This window comes from Haliaeetus leucocephalus, unplaced genomic scaffold (genome assembly GCF_000737465.1).
Source record: "Haliaeetus leucocephalus isolate CR32 unplaced genomic scaffold, Haliaeetus_leucocephalus-4.0 Scaffold495, whole genome shotgun sequence".
NCBI classification, from domain to species: domain Eukaryota; kingdom Metazoa; phylum Chordata; class Aves; order Accipitriformes; family Accipitridae; genus Haliaeetus; species Haliaeetus leucocephalus.
The window spans coordinates 3,479,063-3,497,824 of NW_010972931.1; the positions used below are offsets into that span (position 1 = coordinate 3,479,063).

The 18,762-nt window shown below is 45.5% G+C and overlaps 1 protein-coding gene across 1 annotated transcript in view; it reads right to left on the reverse strand.

The window, feature by feature from the left end:
* The window catches only part of SH3RF3 (SH3 domain containing ring finger 3), a 180,390-nt gene that overhangs the window by 34,311 nt on the left and 127,317 nt on the right, over positions 1-18,762 (reverse strand). Inside the window, exons 11-14 of the mRNA XM_010575802.1 lie at positions 12,056-12,156; positions 7,834-8,004; positions 4,269-4,519; positions 40-269 (exon numbers count right to left, since the gene is read on the reverse strand). Of these exons, the coding sequence (XP_010574104.1) occupies positions 40-269; positions 4,269-4,519; positions 7,834-8,004; positions 12,056-12,156 (753 nt within the window). The remainder of the gene's footprint in view (positions 1-39; positions 270-4,268; positions 4,520-7,833; positions 8,005-12,055; positions 12,157-18,762) is intronic.

The following is an 18,762-nucleotide window of genomic DNA, read 5'->3' on the forward strand; positions in this document are numbered from 1 at the left end:
GCGGGGGGGGCGGGGCCCCCCCTGGGCCCCCCCCCCCGCCTCACCGTTGAGGTGGGCCGCGCTGACGTTGGGTGGGGTGATGGCGGCGGCGGCGGAGGTGAGGGGGATGAGGGGCCGGCTCCCCGGGGTGGGCGGCTGGTGGCCGTGCTGAGGGGAGACGGCGGGGTGAGGCCGGATGGTGGCCGCCGGCAAGCGGGAGGGCGAGCTGGGCGTCCGCAGGGGCGACACCGTGGCGGTGGGCCGCTCCGGGGCCGGCACTGCGGGGTGAGCTGTGGAGGGAGGACAGAGAACGGTTAAGCTCCCCCGCGCGATGCCGGACCCGGCCCTTCGGTGGCTGTCCCCCATCGGGGCCCGACGGGGAGATAAGCTTTTAGTCTTAACCCAGGATTATCTCAGCCTGCAAGCGTTTTCGGCTCAGTCGCCCTCCTGGCTGCCAAAGGCCTGTCTGCGGTCACCAAAATGGCTGGTCCTCCTGACTGACGTGACTGGGGAACGGCCTGACCACCCCTGCCCATGCTTGGAAATAAACAGCAAGCCTACTGTGTTTTTAAAATACCTTATCTCGTTCCAGCTGAGCTGTTTTCCGAACCTCCAGGACCCACTCCTAACCGGAGAGGTTTCGGAGCAACGCAACAAGGGACCTAAAGGTGATTCACACCGACCTCAAAGCCAGCAATTACAAAGGAAGAGCTCTTGTTTCAGCCCTAACAAAATGATCAACAGCGCATCACTGTGCTGCACAAGATAAATTAAACAGAAATCCACCAGAGGATTTCCGAGCTCAGCCTCGACTCTGCCAGCAAAGTCCCTAAGGGACTATGCAGTCCCTTTTCGTCTTGCTGCCCCTGCTGAGCAAACCCTGCCTACAAGCACAAGGAACCAGGAATTAGGGCTCATCTCTTTAACGGTGACCGTGACACACTGCCGAGGTCAGCTCTCCAGGGATCCGGGAGCCTGTTGCATGGTTCACGTTGCAAAAAGTGTGACAAAGCTCCAGGTCCATTTCCACAACAATATTGCCTTTGACTTCCAGGCTGGTTGATTGCTTAAGGTGTAACCTACATACAGCTCCACTTCAACTATGCACAGACCAGAACCCAAATCCACACTCAGACATTCCCTCGCTTAAATGATTCAATAGTAGGGCTGGCTGGAAAATGCTCATTTCACAAATGATTTCAAGGTTTCATAATCTGGTTTAGTTCTGCCTCAGTGCAAAATCTGAACCTTTGAACATTCGTCTGAGCACAACCTACTCACCCACCCCCCAGTAACCTCTATTCTGGTCAGGGCATTCACCTGGGATGTGAAAACACAGGAACTGGTCACTGCACAGCAGCGAACAGCTCTGGGCAGCTGTCTATTCCCTTTGCAACCTGAGCCAGGACAGCTTCATGGTCGAAGTCCGGTTGAACTACATCCATTCCTGACAAAAAGCTTTGAGTCCAACAGATCAGCTTTTCTTTGACCAAGAAGCATTTTTCTGGAAAATTTCTGACCCACTCTGATCTGTGGTTTTCTTACAAATTCAATACATTTTTACGCAGGACCAGCTGGAGTTCACTCAATCTATAACTAAACAACAATGCTAGAACAACTCAGACCACTATTTTCTGTTTCTGTGGTTAACAGCGGCACCCATTACCAGGGATTGAAACAATAAGAAGTGCTGTTAATCATGCTCACTACACCAGCTGAGCACTGCTGCCAGGAGGGAATTTCATTCCCCAGCCTTATGCCCTATTATCTGAAGTGATACTGAACGTGATGGGCCAGTGATCATCAGATTAGCACCTCCAAAGTTTACATGATTGTCCCTCATGGTAACTCCTTGACTCTGTAACATCTCTTTTTATTAACGTTGCTCATAGCAAATCAACCAAATTATCATTAACCAGTCTTGAATTTGATGTTATTTTACCATGTAGCATGCGGAAGGGCCTAAAAGTTATTACAGATGCCTTCAAGACTATTCTTACTCTTAGTTGCCATTTTCCCCTCCGTGGATTACCAAAACCAGAGATTGGACAGTGCAATTTCTTTCCAGAGAGCCAGACAGGGCACCACTGGTTATCTCGAAGTGATTCCCTCCTTCTGATTTTCCTGTTTGGAACCTGTGTGATGTGCAACCATTGCTGCCAGAAATCTAATTTTCCAGGATGGTTAAGCTTGCAGGGTCAAGGTTTTGTACTACTGGTTGTAGGGAGCAATGGCTTTCCTAAATTTAGAGGAAAAGCACAATAATGGAATTTCATTGCATGTACCTGGATGCAGAAGACTGATTTGATAATCACATTAGGTATATTACTTCTTTCATATAGGACTCGGTGTTTCCAGATGCACAAGAAACAGAAAACATGCGAAACAGTAAAATAAATGGCCTGAGAAAAATCAACTCTGAGTAGAGCTCTCACATTTTATTCTGTAATTTCATCTGCTTACTGTTACAATGTATGCCTTTGCTCTGGGATCTCTGGATCTGGACTGTGCTGCATCAAACATGCTATTAATTAGCAATGCTCACTGAAGGCTATTTTTGTTCTACACCACTCATATTTCACTTTGGGTGTATTCCTACATTAGTGGCCTTGTGCAAAATTGATTTGTTACTCATGTATATTGCAAGCCAACAGAAATGTGATTTGAATACTGGGCCAGCTTGCCTCTCTTGGAAAGGTTTTCCAAAAGTCAGTGTGCGCTGCCCTGTCCTGCAGGACTAAAGGGACCTTTTGAGAGGCTCTGGTCAACAGGATACTGGTGAGGACATCCATTATGGAGAAAAATACTGATAATGATGAAAAAATTCCTTTATTTATCCTGGCAAAGGTTTATTTAATTAAAACAACAATCTCATCAACCTTCTGGAAGGGCTGGAGAACTCCCCACTTAGGAGGTTTTGGAGCAGCTCTGTGGTCCCTGGATCACCCTACGTGCCAACTCCTTGGCACTTTCAGATGTCAGAGTGACCTGGAGGAGCAATCTTAAATCAGATAAGCTGCTGGAGGTGTAGCACAGCAGCGTCGTGGAAGGAAGGTGTGGGGCATGCCAGGTGCGTGGGGCAAAATGACGTGTCACCTCAGTTTCAGGGGAGCCCGTCTCCCTGTTGGCACGGGCACAGGAGGCACCAAGAGCACCCCAACGCTTCCTGAGAGCCTTGCCCGAGAGGGGACGTTTCTGCCTTTGCACTGTGGGGGCAGAAGGGCTTTTGGAAGGGTGCGATTTGAGGGGAAAGCAGCACTTTCTGAACTAGACAAAAAGAGGGTAAATCGATGATTCCCCAGCGTGACATGGATGGCATGTGAAGTCCTGCCGCTGTTTGTTGAGCGGAGCAGCCTGCACTGTTCAAGATTCAGATTCACACGTTTGATTACGTTTTCTTCCCTTTGGTCTGGACTGTGTAGAAGGTGAGATTAGACGGTCATAATGGTGCCTTCTGGCTTCAAAAGGTATGAATCCATGACTTACACTGCAGTGTATTTCTCATTTGTGCCTGCTGTTTTGTGTCTAAGACCTCAGTTTTCAGCAGTCACAGTCCTTACTAATCTGCCTTTGTAAACACAATGGCTCACATGCCTATAAAAAATCAGAAACAAAATGTTTTAAATTTTGCTATAAAGTTCCACCACAGGATTTACTTTTACTTTATTCAACTTCAGAGCTGTTTAACATCAGGGAGAGGGGAATAAACTGTACTCTAGAAAATTGTGCTGTACATCAGAAGGGGAACCTAGAAAGAACAGAGGCCCCCTGGTGTGAAAAGCTCTTATTCTCATTTCAAAAAGGTGGCAGCGTTTTTCAGATCTTTTGCTTTATCACTAACACCGGGTCCTGTTCTGCCTAATAAATACCTTTCATCCCTGAAGCCCGATGAAATGCTGCTTAATTTTAAGTCGTGTATTACTTGCCCTGCGATAAGGGCAGTATTTTTCCATCAGCAAGCCAACCGGATTCAGAACTGTTAATCTCCTCAGTATGCAGGGTGCTTGCTTTCACTCAGATAAATTGTATAAATATTTGTAAACACTATAATCTATTTCAGCTGTAGCAACAGAACAATCTGATAAACACAACGTGGTTCCCAGGGATCAATAGAAGCCCATAAATATTACAAGCAAATAAAACATACTCTATTCCACATTGACTGAGCTGTGACTAAAACGAGAAAGCAAGCTGTGGGGACGGGCGGATTCAAGAGCCTTGCGCTGGAGGGGTATGACATTAATCCTGCCGACGCGGGGCGAGAGACACTGGCGAGCGTACGCACGTACCCATCTGCATGGCGTTGCGGGTCTGGCTGGCTGGCTGCTGAGCTGAATACCTCAAGCAGTTATTGAGCTGCGGAGAGGCTGCCTGGAGCTGGGGATGCGTCTGAGGCACAGTGATAGGGACAACAGGTCTGACAGCTGTGGTGGCGTTGGTGTGACCGGCCCCGATGGGGTGGATGGCTCCTGGGGCTCCTTTCGTTGTCGGAGCTCCCCCGGCTCCGCTGTTCCTGGGCTGCCCGGCTCCCACCGGCACCCTGCATGGAGACAAGGCACGGCGTAAGCGTGCTGCCGAGACCCCGACACCCAGCCACAACGCTGATAAGCACCCCCAGTTACTTAGGGGGTCCAACATGGCACCCTCTCAGGTGTTAAAGTAAAACGAGATATAGATATATATCGATCTTTATAGGACACAGTCGTCAGCATGCTGGAGGACATTTTCACCCCTTTATCCTGTGGGAAGAAGTGCAGGGTAAAAATGGAAAAGATAATTTTTCTCATCACTTTTTTTTCTTAAGCTACATTTCCGTCTGAATAGTTGCTAGTAAAATCACAAATCTAAATTCAGAAAAAAAAGGATATCTCCCAAATGTCATTTTGTGTGCCAGAGGCTATTTTACAGGCACTAATGGAGTGATAATTAAAACAGACGCAGAGATCTTTTCTTAGGATCAAACCTGCATACAGCCCCACAGGGAGAAAAAAAGATGGATAACACCAAATTTGTGTGTGGCTGTTGAAGGGGACTGAAAAACAGCAGACTTGGCAGAGGTTGGCTTGGCTGAACACTTACCCTACCGGTGTCACCAGCCCTAGCTTAGACTTGCTAAGGAAATTCAAAAGGGGAGGGAATGCAGCTGACCTTACCGAAAAGGAAATTCAAACAATAATCAACCCCTCTTTTGCTGCTCACTTAAACTGTATGCATAGTTTGTGTTTCATCTGAGTGGCTGGGGAGACCTCGGGGGGAAGGAACGAGGCTCCTTCTCCTGTGCAATGAGTTCAGCCTAGAGCAGGTCTTGGTCCTCTTACCACTCAGCTAGAAACTCTGACCAGCGCAGGAGGACACTGGGGAGGACAGAAGGACACCAGCGGACAAACTCAGCTGCTGCTCAGCAGCTCCTTCTCTGTGTTTCTTGCTCAGGTTCCTGAGTAATTTCCTTCCCCAGCAGTAGATGCCATGAAACAGAGGGATCATTTTGTGCTGACTCCTCTCCTGGGCTGCTCCATGTGCCAAGGTCCTCTCCAGGGAAGGACAGCAGAGGGGATATGACACAGAACAGAGCATGGTGGAGGAAATGGAAATGAGACAGTGCAGGGGGTTAGCAAGGGAGGAGGTGGGACTGGGAGAACTTCTGGGGCCCCAAAATTGTTGTGTGGGAACACAGAGAGGAGAAGAGCAGAAAGGAGGAGTGCGCTGAACAATCTGGCCCAATTCAAAGGACAAGAAAGACAGAAGAAGCAACCCTAAGAAAAGAATGGAAAGGGGAAGAGCCAGAAGAGTGAAATTCTGATAGAAAGAGACCAAAAGACAGGCTGGAAGTGCAAAAAAGTGCAAAAGATAGCCATCCCCTCTGCCCTATCTCCCCTCCCTCCAAAATCGCAGGAGGAAAAACAACAGTGGTGTCATTGACTTGACTCATCTCATGGTGCAAGGTTTGCCTGGATTACATTTTGCTAAATGAATCTGAGGTTGTTTTTTTTTTTCTTCTTTTTTTTTTTTCATCTGCCTCCAGGTAGGGAAAAGCTGGGAATCCCACCAGATGGAAATCTTGACTGTCATCTGCTGTGAAGAGCTGGCAGGGTAGCAGCAAGTTTCAGCTGGAGCTGGCTTGGCCATCTGCACTAGATGGAGTTTGCCAGAAAAGCACACCTAATAATCCACCGAGAGCTGCGTTCAGGCAAACATGCGCACCGACAGTACAGAAACTGCCTGTGACTCCCACAGTGCTGGATAGATGTTGCACGTGGCAGATTTTCTCTGCTGCCCTGTGCCTGTCTGTCTGTCTAGAGGGTCTTGTCCTTTTTCCACCATGCTCTGCTCACACATGCGCTTTGGCAGCTTATAAATCTAGTTCAGCGTTACTAAATTCATGGGCAACTTCTTTTTCTTGGGTTTTGTAGGGAGTGGCAGAAAAACATGCATGAATCTAATCCTCTGCTTTGCTGTCAAAGGGGAACAAAGTCAGTTGAAAGTGCAGCAAATAAGAGATTTTGTTGCTATCAGATTTTTATTGTTGTTCTCACTGAGGGTGATTTACACAGGAACTTAATTAGCTTGCAGGATCATAAATATAATCATAAAGCTGCTTTTGGGTTTTGTGGAAAGCACTTTTGCCCTTTAGCACTTCCCTCTGTCTTGTTCTAGCTGTGACATGCTGCATTTAATAAAGTCTTGCTGATTCAGATCACCAACCCTTCAGCACAAACTTCTTTACTAATTAAGAGCTGAAAAGGCAAGGAGTGAAGGCAGCCAAGGGGCTCTATAAAACCAGGTAAATACATTTAGGTTGATGAAGAGTGAAGAACCCATTAATTGGGTTAATTAATGTTGGAGTTTTTTTACTGAAATGCAATATTAAGACTGTCAGCAGGCTTAAGTTATCATCTTCTAATCTGCTCTTAACTTTTGGTCTTGCTCAGTCCACATATTACAAACTTGACATAAACTGAAGTTGGAACAAATCGGGATCAATTTTCCAAGATCAACACTGTCTGAGTTGCGAAGTGCCTTTCTCTAGAGAGGAGCAAAAAGATGGTGGAGACTCTGTGCATGTGGGAGGAGAGACTGAGAGCATACAAGAAGGGGTGAGTTCGGTTTGCAAACCCACGGTTGCTCTAAAGGAGATCCGGGCATACACATGGCAACATTGACCTGCAAGGAGCACGTGAGGCAAAACAGGCTGGGACACACTGATGAACTTTCTCCTCAGTTTGCAGACTATTTCGGAGTGGGCTCTAGATCAGAAACAACCTTCGATTGGTGTCGTCCAACACCAAACTCTGACAAAAGGCATTCCTCCTCAAATGTGCTATTCTTTCCTTTTCTCATCTTCTGCAACTGAGACAGACGTAGCTAAAATCAGACAATGTACTGAACTCTCCTACCGCTTCTGAAATTTAATGGTTCAAACATTAGTCCAGATCCAAACACTCTAAGATCTTTGATTCAAGAAAAATAAAATCCACATGAGGAGCTACTGAAAAGCAAGACACAAGCATTCCTTGTTTTGTTTATCCCCGTTACATGTCCAGTAGTTTTATAACAATAAAAAGATCCTCAGCCAACAGATTCTTTACAATAGTAAAACCTGGGCTCAGCAGACTTTGTAAAGTCAGAGGTTGTAAATGCCATCATCTAACACAACTAGTGAAGTCTTCCGAGAACACGGATAGCTCCAATGCTACAACCAGCAAGTTTCATTACCCAAGCTTGCAATGCCACCAGAAAATTTCTGGAAGGGGAACGTGATTTAATAGCAGAGCTACGTTGTTTTCAGTATCCTCCAGACACAGAATCCCTCTCAGCCCCAGCTCGGGCATATCCACCTTGGCCAGTGGTCCTCACCTTGAAACAGGCGTCACGTAGTTGCCTGGGAAGACGCCAGACATCCCACTCCTCAGAGACGTCCCCTTGAACCAGCCGTCCTGGCACTTCTCAATGACTCGGTACATCTCACCTTTGCGGAGCTCCAGCTCGTCGTTCTTCTGAGGCTTGTAGGCATACAGGGCTAGGTAGCTGTGGGGAGAGGTCACACAAGAAGAAAGCACACAGCTGGGGTCAACCACCACCTTTCCTGCTTCGGCTCCAGCCCTGCAGAGCAGAAAGCGAGCAGAAACCCTGCTCAGAAATGGTGGTTAAAAAAGGGACATCATCACAGCACACCAAAGAAGGAACGGCAGAGGCAAGATCAACTGGATGCTAAGACAGTAAGGGAATAACTAATCAGATTAAAGGGAGGGGGTAATTTAGAAATTCGTAGGACATACTTCTCACTCAGGGCACAACCAAAGCAAAACACTGCCACAAAGCAGCACTGAAGTTAAAGACTGAGCAGCAGTTTCAGAGGACAAGGTCATTACAGAGACAGCCAGAGTAACCAAGACTCAAGTAGGAAGGCTTTGCAAAGCCTAACATCTGGATGAAGTATGTATTCGGATGCTTCAGGGTGGGAGCCAGCCCTACTGCGGATTTTCAGAAGAAACTTTTCTTATGGGTAGGCTGCTTCAAAAACATTTAAGGCAGCTTTTCTTGCAGCTTTCTCAATGCTATTTATGCTGGCCAGTTTTAGAAACAACACACCAGACTGTTCTGATCTGGTATAGTAATTCTTGTATTATGTGGGTAAAACAAAAAGTGACAGAGGGCCAAATTCTGCAAGGGGATTTTTACTTATGTAAGTGAAGTGGTAATATTTGGCTTTGGATGTTTTGCATGCAAGTATTCTAATAAATCTTTAACAAGGACTCAATATGTAGAACTTTTTATTTATTTAATTACAGCTTTTATTTATTCCCTTTGTTTAGAGTCTTCCTTTTTATCTCTCTTTTGTTCTTCTGTTACTACTTCAGGGACGTGTCTAATGTTGTGAAATGACTACAACTTAAAGTCCCTAAAGATATTCTCTCTGTTTAGAGAGATCCTTGTTGAAAATTAAGAATGATTGCTTGCGCTTTGGGGAATAACGGAAAGTTGGGATAGGATAGCAAGAGTGCACACACAGGACAACACTTTCTTTGTAAATACCATTTTTTTTTGGTACTGTCGCCTTTCTACAAACGCAAAAAGGGATTTCTGGTAATTCTTGATCAAGGTTGTGCCTTTTTGAGATTTTTTTTTAATTTGTGCTTTACAGGCAGTGCAGAGAGATTAGGACAAATGGGGAAACACTTAGAGAAAGTGCATTTACACTACAAAGTGCAGTAGAATGCTCTTAGGCTCAGGGGTGGGTGAGAAGAGGCTTGCTGCCCACCTTATAGCAGCGAACCAGAGAAATAATGAAAACTATAACCATTGTGATTGTAGACTTGCAGCCAATAAAAATGATAGATGGCTTTTTACTTCTGCTCTCCAGGAAATATAATTGAGGAATAAATCCTGTTAGTTTTTCTGATTCTACTCCTTTATGGTACCAGTAGATTTCCTTATTTTTATTCTGAAGGCAGTAAATAAACAGCAGTAATGAGCAGAATATGAAATATTTGGTAACAGCTCCTTGGGGCATGCTTAGGCTGATGTGCCTGGCTCTGTTTACCACGTGCAAGGGGTACAAAGACCTAATCAGAAACTGTGTTGCATTAGTCAACAGATGGGAGAAACCATCCTGCACATCCTTTGTTTAGCCTATATAATCAGCTGGTCCTGAGCAGGTCTCTAGCTGTTCACCTGATGGAAAACATAAGGCTACATATGAACTGAAGAACATTAAAATGCATCACCCTGACATGAAATAAGGTTGCATGCTTCAGTGCTAATCCTTCAGCACTGCGCTCTGCTAGGACGTAACGGAAAGTGCTGGACCGCGCTCACTCCAGGGAGCAGAAAGCGTGGCTTTGACTACCCCTTTTTAAGTCGCTGCTTACACAGGACTCATATTCAAAAGCTACGGGTAAAGCGGGGTCAAAGACAGGGCATTTTACATAGCCTCACTTAGCCCTGTCCCCAGGGGGCTACATGTAATAATGTCATTTACAGGTTGAGATGCTGGAAGAAGGTGCAAGGAAATTACCCTAAGTGGATCATAGGCTGCTTTCCCTTGCAGCTACCTCCAGCTCTCCTACTAGTTTCTTTCTGTTCCTCTCTGCAAATTCCCCCAACTCAGCCTCCAGTAAGCCTGAATATCCAATATCACAATGAGCCTAAACATCCTCCGGAGAGAGTATCAAAATCCTTGCAGGCGTACAACAGCCCAGCCTGGACTCCATGCCAAAACCGACCGATCTCTGTACGGCTAAACCGATGAAAACTTGTATGTGACAACCACATAGCGTGACCCTGGGACAACAGAGGTGATCAGCGCTTTCTTCGTGGACCGGCAATCCCACCACCTGCGTGGGGCAGTGAGGATGCCCATCCCTGGGGGTTTCCTCTATTAGTCTGCAAAAAGGCAGGGACTTCTCCAAACCCAGCGACAGGCTCAGCCTGGGTCTGCTGCCTGGCCGTGGCTGGCATGCCCGCCCCATGGGGACAGGCATACGCTCTCATACGTGGCTGAAAACAATTTGAGGGCAGGCAGCTTCCCTCCCCAGAAAGTGTTCCTGGGCTTTTCCTCTGGTAGGAAATCAGATCTAGCGGTCCCGGCTGCTGAGGCTGATTTTGCCTTAAGCCAAAGGCTTTGAACGTGGACGCTTTTCACCATTCTCTAGATTTTAGGTGTGAAACTTTACCAGCAAACTCTACAACTGAGAAGAAAGTGTTAAAACAACAATCTGAAAGCTCACAAAATGGAATAGCAAGTTATTCTGGGCTACGTGAAACAGTGAGGCTAAGGGTTGGGGAGCAGCACCTAGAAGAAGCCAAAATGTTTATTAAAAGTTCCCTAAAAACAGGCCTAAGCAAGAAGGCAGCTCGTGTTCTTGGCTTCAGTGAGCTGCCCGTGACTCTGCTTATAATGCAGAAGCCCCAGGGCTCTGTGTAGGGTTGTACCTCCCCAGTTCTGCTACAGTTTTCAGATAAAGCTTCCTCTTTGACTGGAACTTGGCTTGCCAATGCAAAATGACAGACCAGATTACGAGGCTGCTTCATGAGGGAGACGACAGGAGAAGCACGGGAGGGAGAAGGGAAGGCTTGCTGAGGCACGGAGGCAGAGGCATTGCCAGAGAGCTGGAAAATGTCCTGATTCAGCAACTAAATACTGGAAATACTGCCAGTTACTGCTTCCCAGTCTGGGCAATGTTTGAAATAAATTTGTGCCCCACTATGTGCCCCACAGGCTGCACAGGGTGACCACAGAGTGATGATGAGACCTCTCTGTGGGGCAGTCAGAGATGTGTAGTACCCCTCAGGTATGAAGATCTCACCTTAGCAGCCAAGAACAAATTTGGTTTGGTTCTGTTCCAACTCCCCTATTCTCCTTAAAGCAGATTCGCTATGTTATTTAAGGATTTTATTTGTGAATTCAGACCTTCTTTTAGTCATATCATAAAACCCTAAAATACTGGCATGCATATGTGTTTGTGTGTCTATATAGTTCTACTGATTTCACAAGATATATGTGATGAGATGAAAGGGTTCTGCAGTTTAACTAGACAGGTACCAGATAAACCAACCAGGCTAGAAGAGATTTATTATAATGAAGTCTACTCTTTTTGTTTTGTATCTAGTCAACCTTCTGTTATTCTACACACTATTCAATAAGCCCATATGCCCATGATATGAAGTTTATTTGTTGGCTTTGTTTATGGCACTGAAAAAATGCAATTGGGTCATTTTTTCTGGTTAATGATGAATGTATCAGGTGTTCGATTGGATGGGACTACACCTTTTTAAGAGCTTTAAATGAAGGAAGATTTTCTTTAGCTGAGAGGCATTCTGTTTGCTTCACAGTGATTCATACAGCTGTAATAAATATATCAGGAGTCTAAAAGGGCTCACAGAGAAAGAGGGAAGTCTTGCCGTTCTCTGCTTGTTTTTCAATTTCAGCAGAGGCTGGGTCATGTATGAAATTGCAATCTCTCTCTTCTCAGAAAGCTCCTGAGCTGAGATTCAGGCTTTCAGATTTCAAGCACACGCACACATGCACACACAATTGGAAACAAAGAGCACGCAGTGACTGAGATGAGCTGCTTACATATTGAGGGGGAGCTGGACCTTCGGTGGTGTTCCCTGATCTCCAATTATTGCACTTGTCCTGGGACCAGCCACTGTGGCTGTTCCAATTGAAGAGGAATCCTGAAAATACACGAAGAAGAACATACAAGGATTAAGATGAAGCCCACCATTTCCTCAAATGCTATGGGGTGAAGGCACAGAAGAAAAAAAATCACATCTTTTATCAACTCCCAGACTTTCTAACTTCATGATACTGCATTAAAAAAGACATCTTTTAGCCTTACACGTTCCAAAAATACATTTCTGACACAAGGGATATTAGGTTATTAACAGCATTTCCATGTACCTGTCAGAGAAATTTAGTTGTACCTTGCATGCAGATCTTAAAAGTTTTAGAATGCAAAACTACTGGGCTGCTTTGTAAAATCAGCTCATCTCTGCAATAGCACCTTCTCTGATAAAAGTAACCTTTTCTCCCTCAAAAGCTTGTTTTTAAAATTGTACTCTTTTGGTTAATGGTTATGGATCTATGGAGAAGAAGATACTATTCAATTTCCAAAATGCAGTCTCATTTCTGTATACTGCTTTTATCACCAGGAATATTCTTCTCCTTAATAAAAAGGTGACAACACAACCCAAAACAGGAGTACCTCTGAATGGAGAAAGTACGAGTCCCCTCCAGTTTTACCACAGCAAACAAATCCTCACTCTCATATAGAGAACTGGGCAGATCTTTTTCAGCTATTAATATTGAGAGGCAATTCTAAATGTAATCATTCATTTTTTAAAGCTTAATGCTCAGCAAAAGTATGTAGGGCAAACTCTTTTGAGTTGTCTCACCAAAGTCCTCATTCATCTATGTCAAAAATGAATCCCGACTGGAAACTTCTCCTGAAGTAATGCCAAGGCCTGTAGCAACAGATCTTTGCTGCAAAGACAGGGCAGAGCTGGGCTGATGGGACTTGTAATGGTTTATCTGAGCAAAAGGCTTTTTTAGTAAGTCTAACCAAATGCTGCATGCACATCTGCATGCAGAATGGCTCTGCAAAGTAGGATCCAAAGTTTATGCACAAATTGCAGGTTCAGACAGAGCCTGTTACATACAACCAAGATTCTGAGCAGTTCACAGACCTCCAGTGCAGCTTTTCTGTTTCCAAATGCTATCTAACAAACAGTAAATATTGATTTATTTTGGGAACAGAAACATAGGGACATTTTTTGCACTTACAAGTGACACTGAATTAAACCAAGACACTGAATTAAACCAAGACACACATTGCTACTTAATTAATGGATTTCAAGGTCACCTCATTGCCCACATAATTATTACGGTGTCATGTCTCAATAATGCATTGCTAAGCTATATTGCTTTGCTGTATATTTACACAATATCATTAGGAAATCATGCAGCAAAATATGAAGACACTGCTCTGTGATTCCATTGCTTTTGGCAACAAGCAGCAAGCTGTCTCCTCTCTCACCGACATCTACGCTCAATAATGAAGTTGTAGTGACAAGTACATCTCCTTTTTCTCATTATTTCCCCTCACTTTCTGGCTGCTTGCTCAAACAAGGAAGGTTCCAGGCAGCTCAGTCCTATGTGTAAAAGTAAGCATTCTTTCCAGTTCTGTGACTAAGGCTTTATTAATCCTGCCTGTCACGTCAGTGAAATAATATCAACTTACAGAAAAAAAACCCAACCCACTCAAAAATGTAGGGGTAGCTGGAGAATGATCCCTCATTTATTATTTTGAGCTGGTTAATGGGGTTAAGGATTGTGGAAGATGCTGGGCAGAGAGAACTGGCAGCTGCCTCATCCAAGAGGTAAGTGAGAAATCGGCTGGTTCAAACTTCTTCATGTTGTGCCACCAGTGTATGCCTGCTCTGAGCTAGAGAAATTGCCTCCAAGAAAACAGAAAACAGATCAGTCCCCACCCTTTCTTGGTAGGACAAAACACTTTGGTTTTACCTCATGAAAAAAACAGAGCTGAGTGAACAGCCTCAGGGTGCAACTGTAAAGGCAGAGAAGATCACAGCAGTGTACAACAAAATTAGAATAGAATAGAATAGAATAGAATAGAATAGAATAGAATAGAATAGAATAGAATAGAATAGAATAGAAAGAATATTTGAGTTGTAAGGGACCTACGACGATGATCTCGTCCAACTGCCTGACCACTTCAGGGCTGACCAAGGTATAGCCTGTTATTAAGGGCATTGTCCAAACGCCTCTTCAACACTGACATTCTTGGGGCATCAACCACTCTCTAGGAAGCCTGTTCCAGGGCTTGACTGCCCTCTTGGTAAAGAAATACCTCCTAATGTCCCATCTGAACCTCCCCTGGCGCAGCTCTGAGCCATTCCCACGTGTCCCATCGCCGGATCCTGGGGAGAAGAGCTCAGCACCTCCCTCGCCACGTCCCCTCCTCAGGACGCTGCAGGGAGCAGCGAGGTTGCCCCTCAGCCTCCTCTTCTCCAAACTAGACAACAGCACCTCCCAGTTTGGTATCATCAGCAAACTTGCTAATGCTGCGTTCAACTTCTGCATCCAGATCGTTGATAAATATATTGAACAGAACTGGCCCTAGAACTGAACCCTGAAGAACACCACTGGTGACCGGTCGCCAGACAGATGTAGCCCCATTCCCTACAACCCTTTGAGCCCTGCCCTTCAGCCAGTTCTTCACCTAGTACACCGTAAACCCACTCATCCCACAGTTGGACAGCTTGTCCAGAAGGATGCTGCGAGGGACAGTATCAAAAGCCTTACTAAAATCCAGAAAAACTACATCCACCGCCTCCCTACAGCTACAAGGTGGTTGACCCTCTCATAGAAGGATATCAAATTAGTTAAACAGAACTCTCCTTTTGTGAACCCATGTTGACTGTACCTGATGACTGCATTACTCTTTAAATGCCTTTCAACAGAACCCAATATAATCTTCTCCATAATTTTTCCAGGAACTGAGGTTAGACTAAGAGGTCTGTAGTTCCCTGCGTCTTCCCTCACGCCCTTTTTGCAGGTTGGAATAACGCTGGCCAGCTTCCAGTCAGCAGGGACCCCCCCAGACTCCCAAGACCTTTGGTCACTGATCGAGACAGGTCCTGCCGGAACATCCGCCAGCTCCTTCCGAACTCTGGGATGAATCCCATCAGGCCCCATGGACTTGTGAATGTTCAGCTGACACAGCTGGTCCCTTACAATTTCAGTGTCCACAAATGGAAAGTCACCATTGCCACCCTCGTGGTCCTCCGACTCAGGGGACCGGGCAGCCCAAGGTCTATCAGTATTATCAAAGACTGAGGCAAAACCCGCATTGAATGCCTCTGCTTTTTCTTCATCTCTATTAGTTAGATGACCACATTCAACAAGTATCAGTCCAATGTTTTCTTTAGACCTCCTCTTGCTATTAATATCTTAAAAAAGCCCTTGTCATCTGAAACAGCACTGGCCAGTTTCAACTCTAATTCAGCTTTGGCCTTTCATGATAAATGAACCCCAGCTCTGTACTCTGCACATACAGTCCTAGGGATTAAGAAATCATGTAACTGTCATTCCGTGTTGCTAGATGACAATGTTGCTTTCTTCCCTTGAATAGGCTTGTATGTCCTCTACCTACCTGACATTCAGATTCTTGCCTATGGCCTGTTACTGTAATATCGCTTCATCTGGTGCCAGCCTGGACGCTACAGACCGTTCATTTTTGCCACTTTGCACAGCCTAGCATCATATGCATCCAAACTCTAAATCAGTGCCTGCTTCCTGATTGCGCTCCAGTTTTTCTTTAGTTGCTCTCCCCTGCAGGCTTTGACACTATGGTGTACTTGCCAGTCTTGCCAGTATGACCCCGCTTTTCATCATCAGGCTTTACTCCACAGGACCCGCTGGTCTTCCACTGCATTGAATTCAGCTCCTCTCTTTGCATCCTGGCGTTCACTTCCATACAATATTCCGCTCTGCAGCTTCATCTGCCTCTGTGCTCCTTGATGAATTCTCTTGGTGGTTGCCTGATTGCGACTATGCATCTGAATGTTCAACAGCTTTGCATTTAAAAAACAGCCCTTGACACAGTTGGTGAAGGCTTTCTAAATGTCCTCTTTCCAGGTCCTGTTCTCGCTCTTATGAATCACTAATTAGCTCATATTATAAGACACAATATTGCTAGATTATTTTGCAAGATATTTGCAATAAGATTTTGGAGAGACTGAATTTTGTGAAAGAATAATCTCCTATTTCTTCACACTTTTGATTACCTTTGTTGGAAGTTTACCTTTCCACTTTCCATTCCTACAATTTTATGTGGGTCTCCCTAGCTACTGGTAACGCTAATAATCCTCCTGGAGAACACAGCAGGCCTTTCTCCATCACAGCTGGTAACAAGGTTTAGCTTGTTTTCCTTCTTTATTTAGCCCTGGAGCCAGGTTGTACTTTTTTGCTATTGTGATCTAAGGAACAAGGTACTAAACATGTCCTCCTTTCCTCTTCATCTGCTCAGGGGAACGGGAATGCGAGGTGACGCTCTGATTTTTTTTGCTCTCCGCTTTGACACCTTGCGAGAGGTCTGCGTGCCGCATCTTCCCCTTCTGATGGCACGTCCCTGCGTGATCCACCTTCCCGTGGCACCAGGCACGCGAATACAGCCACGCGCAGGCACTACAGAGCGTTTGTGTCTTAATCCTTCTTCCACCTCTGCTACTCACTGTTGCTAAGCCTTACCCGGGAGGGGACGTCTCTGACAGCCAGGTTTTTAAGAGGGACGTGGGCACCTATTGATAAAAGCAGGCACCTTGCAGAGTTTTCTCAGGGAGGCATTAAGACGTACTTCACTGTCTGACTCCCATGGATTTTATTGCAATCTGAGTAATAAGAGTCACTTCTGAAAATGTCACTCGGTGCCCCTCTCTATCCTTATGAGCCTCTAATGCCTTTAAACATTTGGCCATTGAGTTTCCAGACGTGACCTGCTGGGTAATCACACTGTAGCACACACCTCCTGATTAGGAGCCCGTTTACTCCACCGGTGGTGTGCAGTTTTCTGAACTAGACACTGCCAACTCTCATCCCGTTTACTCAGGCCACGAAACAGCCAAACCTCACTTCTTCACGCTCCCACTCCAGTCTGGCATCCTCCGAGTACCACTTACGTCTGCCGAGGTTTTCAGCTCACCAGCAACAGCTCTTCTCGTCCAAGGGACAACACGGCCCCAGCCAGCAGGGAAAAGCGGCTGCACGAAGGCACGCTGAAAACCCTCTCCAGATGCCTCCACACTAATTCCTGCCGCTTTGTGCCCATTAGTAGCACAGCAATGTCACCTGTACTGCGGAAGGCTAAATCTTGAGTAAACCTCCTGGACTGTACACACGGGCACAACGATGCTCATGACAGATATCTCACTCCCGGCTCATGCTGCGCTGTCTGTTTTTATCACCAGCTGCTCTGGTGTAGTAGGTGATTATGTACCCATGGGCTGGATAGTAATATATAAGGACTTTTTGCTTTTTGTCCGTAAATGCAACAGCCTCCTCATGACCACTGAAACACAACTCCCTCTTCTCCCCCAAACACTAAAGCTAATGTCTAATAGAAATCCGTAACTCATGCCTTGAGGCCTCCTTAAAAATTGTTTGTTTCTTCCTCTCAGTCTCCGTGTTGGCTGTTACAAGGAGACTTTATGTGAGGGCTAAGAATGAAGAAAGGCTCTGCACAAAGGTATTTTGGCCCTTGGCTAAACTCCATCTAGTCCTAGCAGCAGCGTGGTCCTCTGGAGCGAAACAGCAGCGGAGCACAGGGTCTCTGCTCTCGGTCCCCACGCAGCGTTTCCAACACCATTTTTAGATGCTTAAATAAGTCAAAGCACCTGGCACCATTCAGGTGTCATGCAAAACGAAGAGAGCCGAAGCCAGCTGACAAAAATGAACTTTGCAGATTGTCCAGCCTGAGGGTCAGCGTGTCCTGGTGAGAACAAACAGTCTGAGTTCCTCAGAAGTCACCACGTGTCTAAGCTCAGATGGATCTCATTCCTCCTCCAACTGATAAGTATTATTTGCAAGAGAACTACAGGAGCATCAAAACAAATTGCACTTTAATGTATATGTAATGATATAGTTCTATTACAGTTTATAGCATATACTCCTGGGTAAATAATACGCTCCTGAGATGTTGCTGCCTCTTCTGTCAGCTCTGACAGTTATATTTAAAAGCAACCAGCCTGGCAAAACATCACCGACAAGCCCACAGAGACCAGGAAATTAAAGGTAATAACCACTCATCTGGGCTGAAACTTCATCTCAGATTCATTCCCTTTCTCTCTTCCCATCCACACCTCTATGAAGGCACAAAAATTAGTTGTCTGGACTTCCAGCATAAACTATCTTTTCCTCTCCCTTGTAGATTTACTTTAGATTTTCACCAGTACTTTAAGGCCATGTCTGTGGTTTAATTTTAAAAGACATGGTGCCTGTAGGGATTAGTGAAGTGCCTTGCAAAAGCACGGGTCTCAGTCTTGGAGGGGAATAGAAGCCGTGAAGACAGTGATAAAACTAGGAACAGAGTACAATGATATTGCAGGTTGCAGCAGCCTTCACAGCAAAATAATTGCTGCTGCTATCAGACGAATGTTCTTATCATCTAGAAAATCACCAACCAGAAATCTCCATTTTGACTTCAAAGCATATCCAGCACTGTCTCACCACAGGGCACTTATCACATTCATTAATTCACAGGG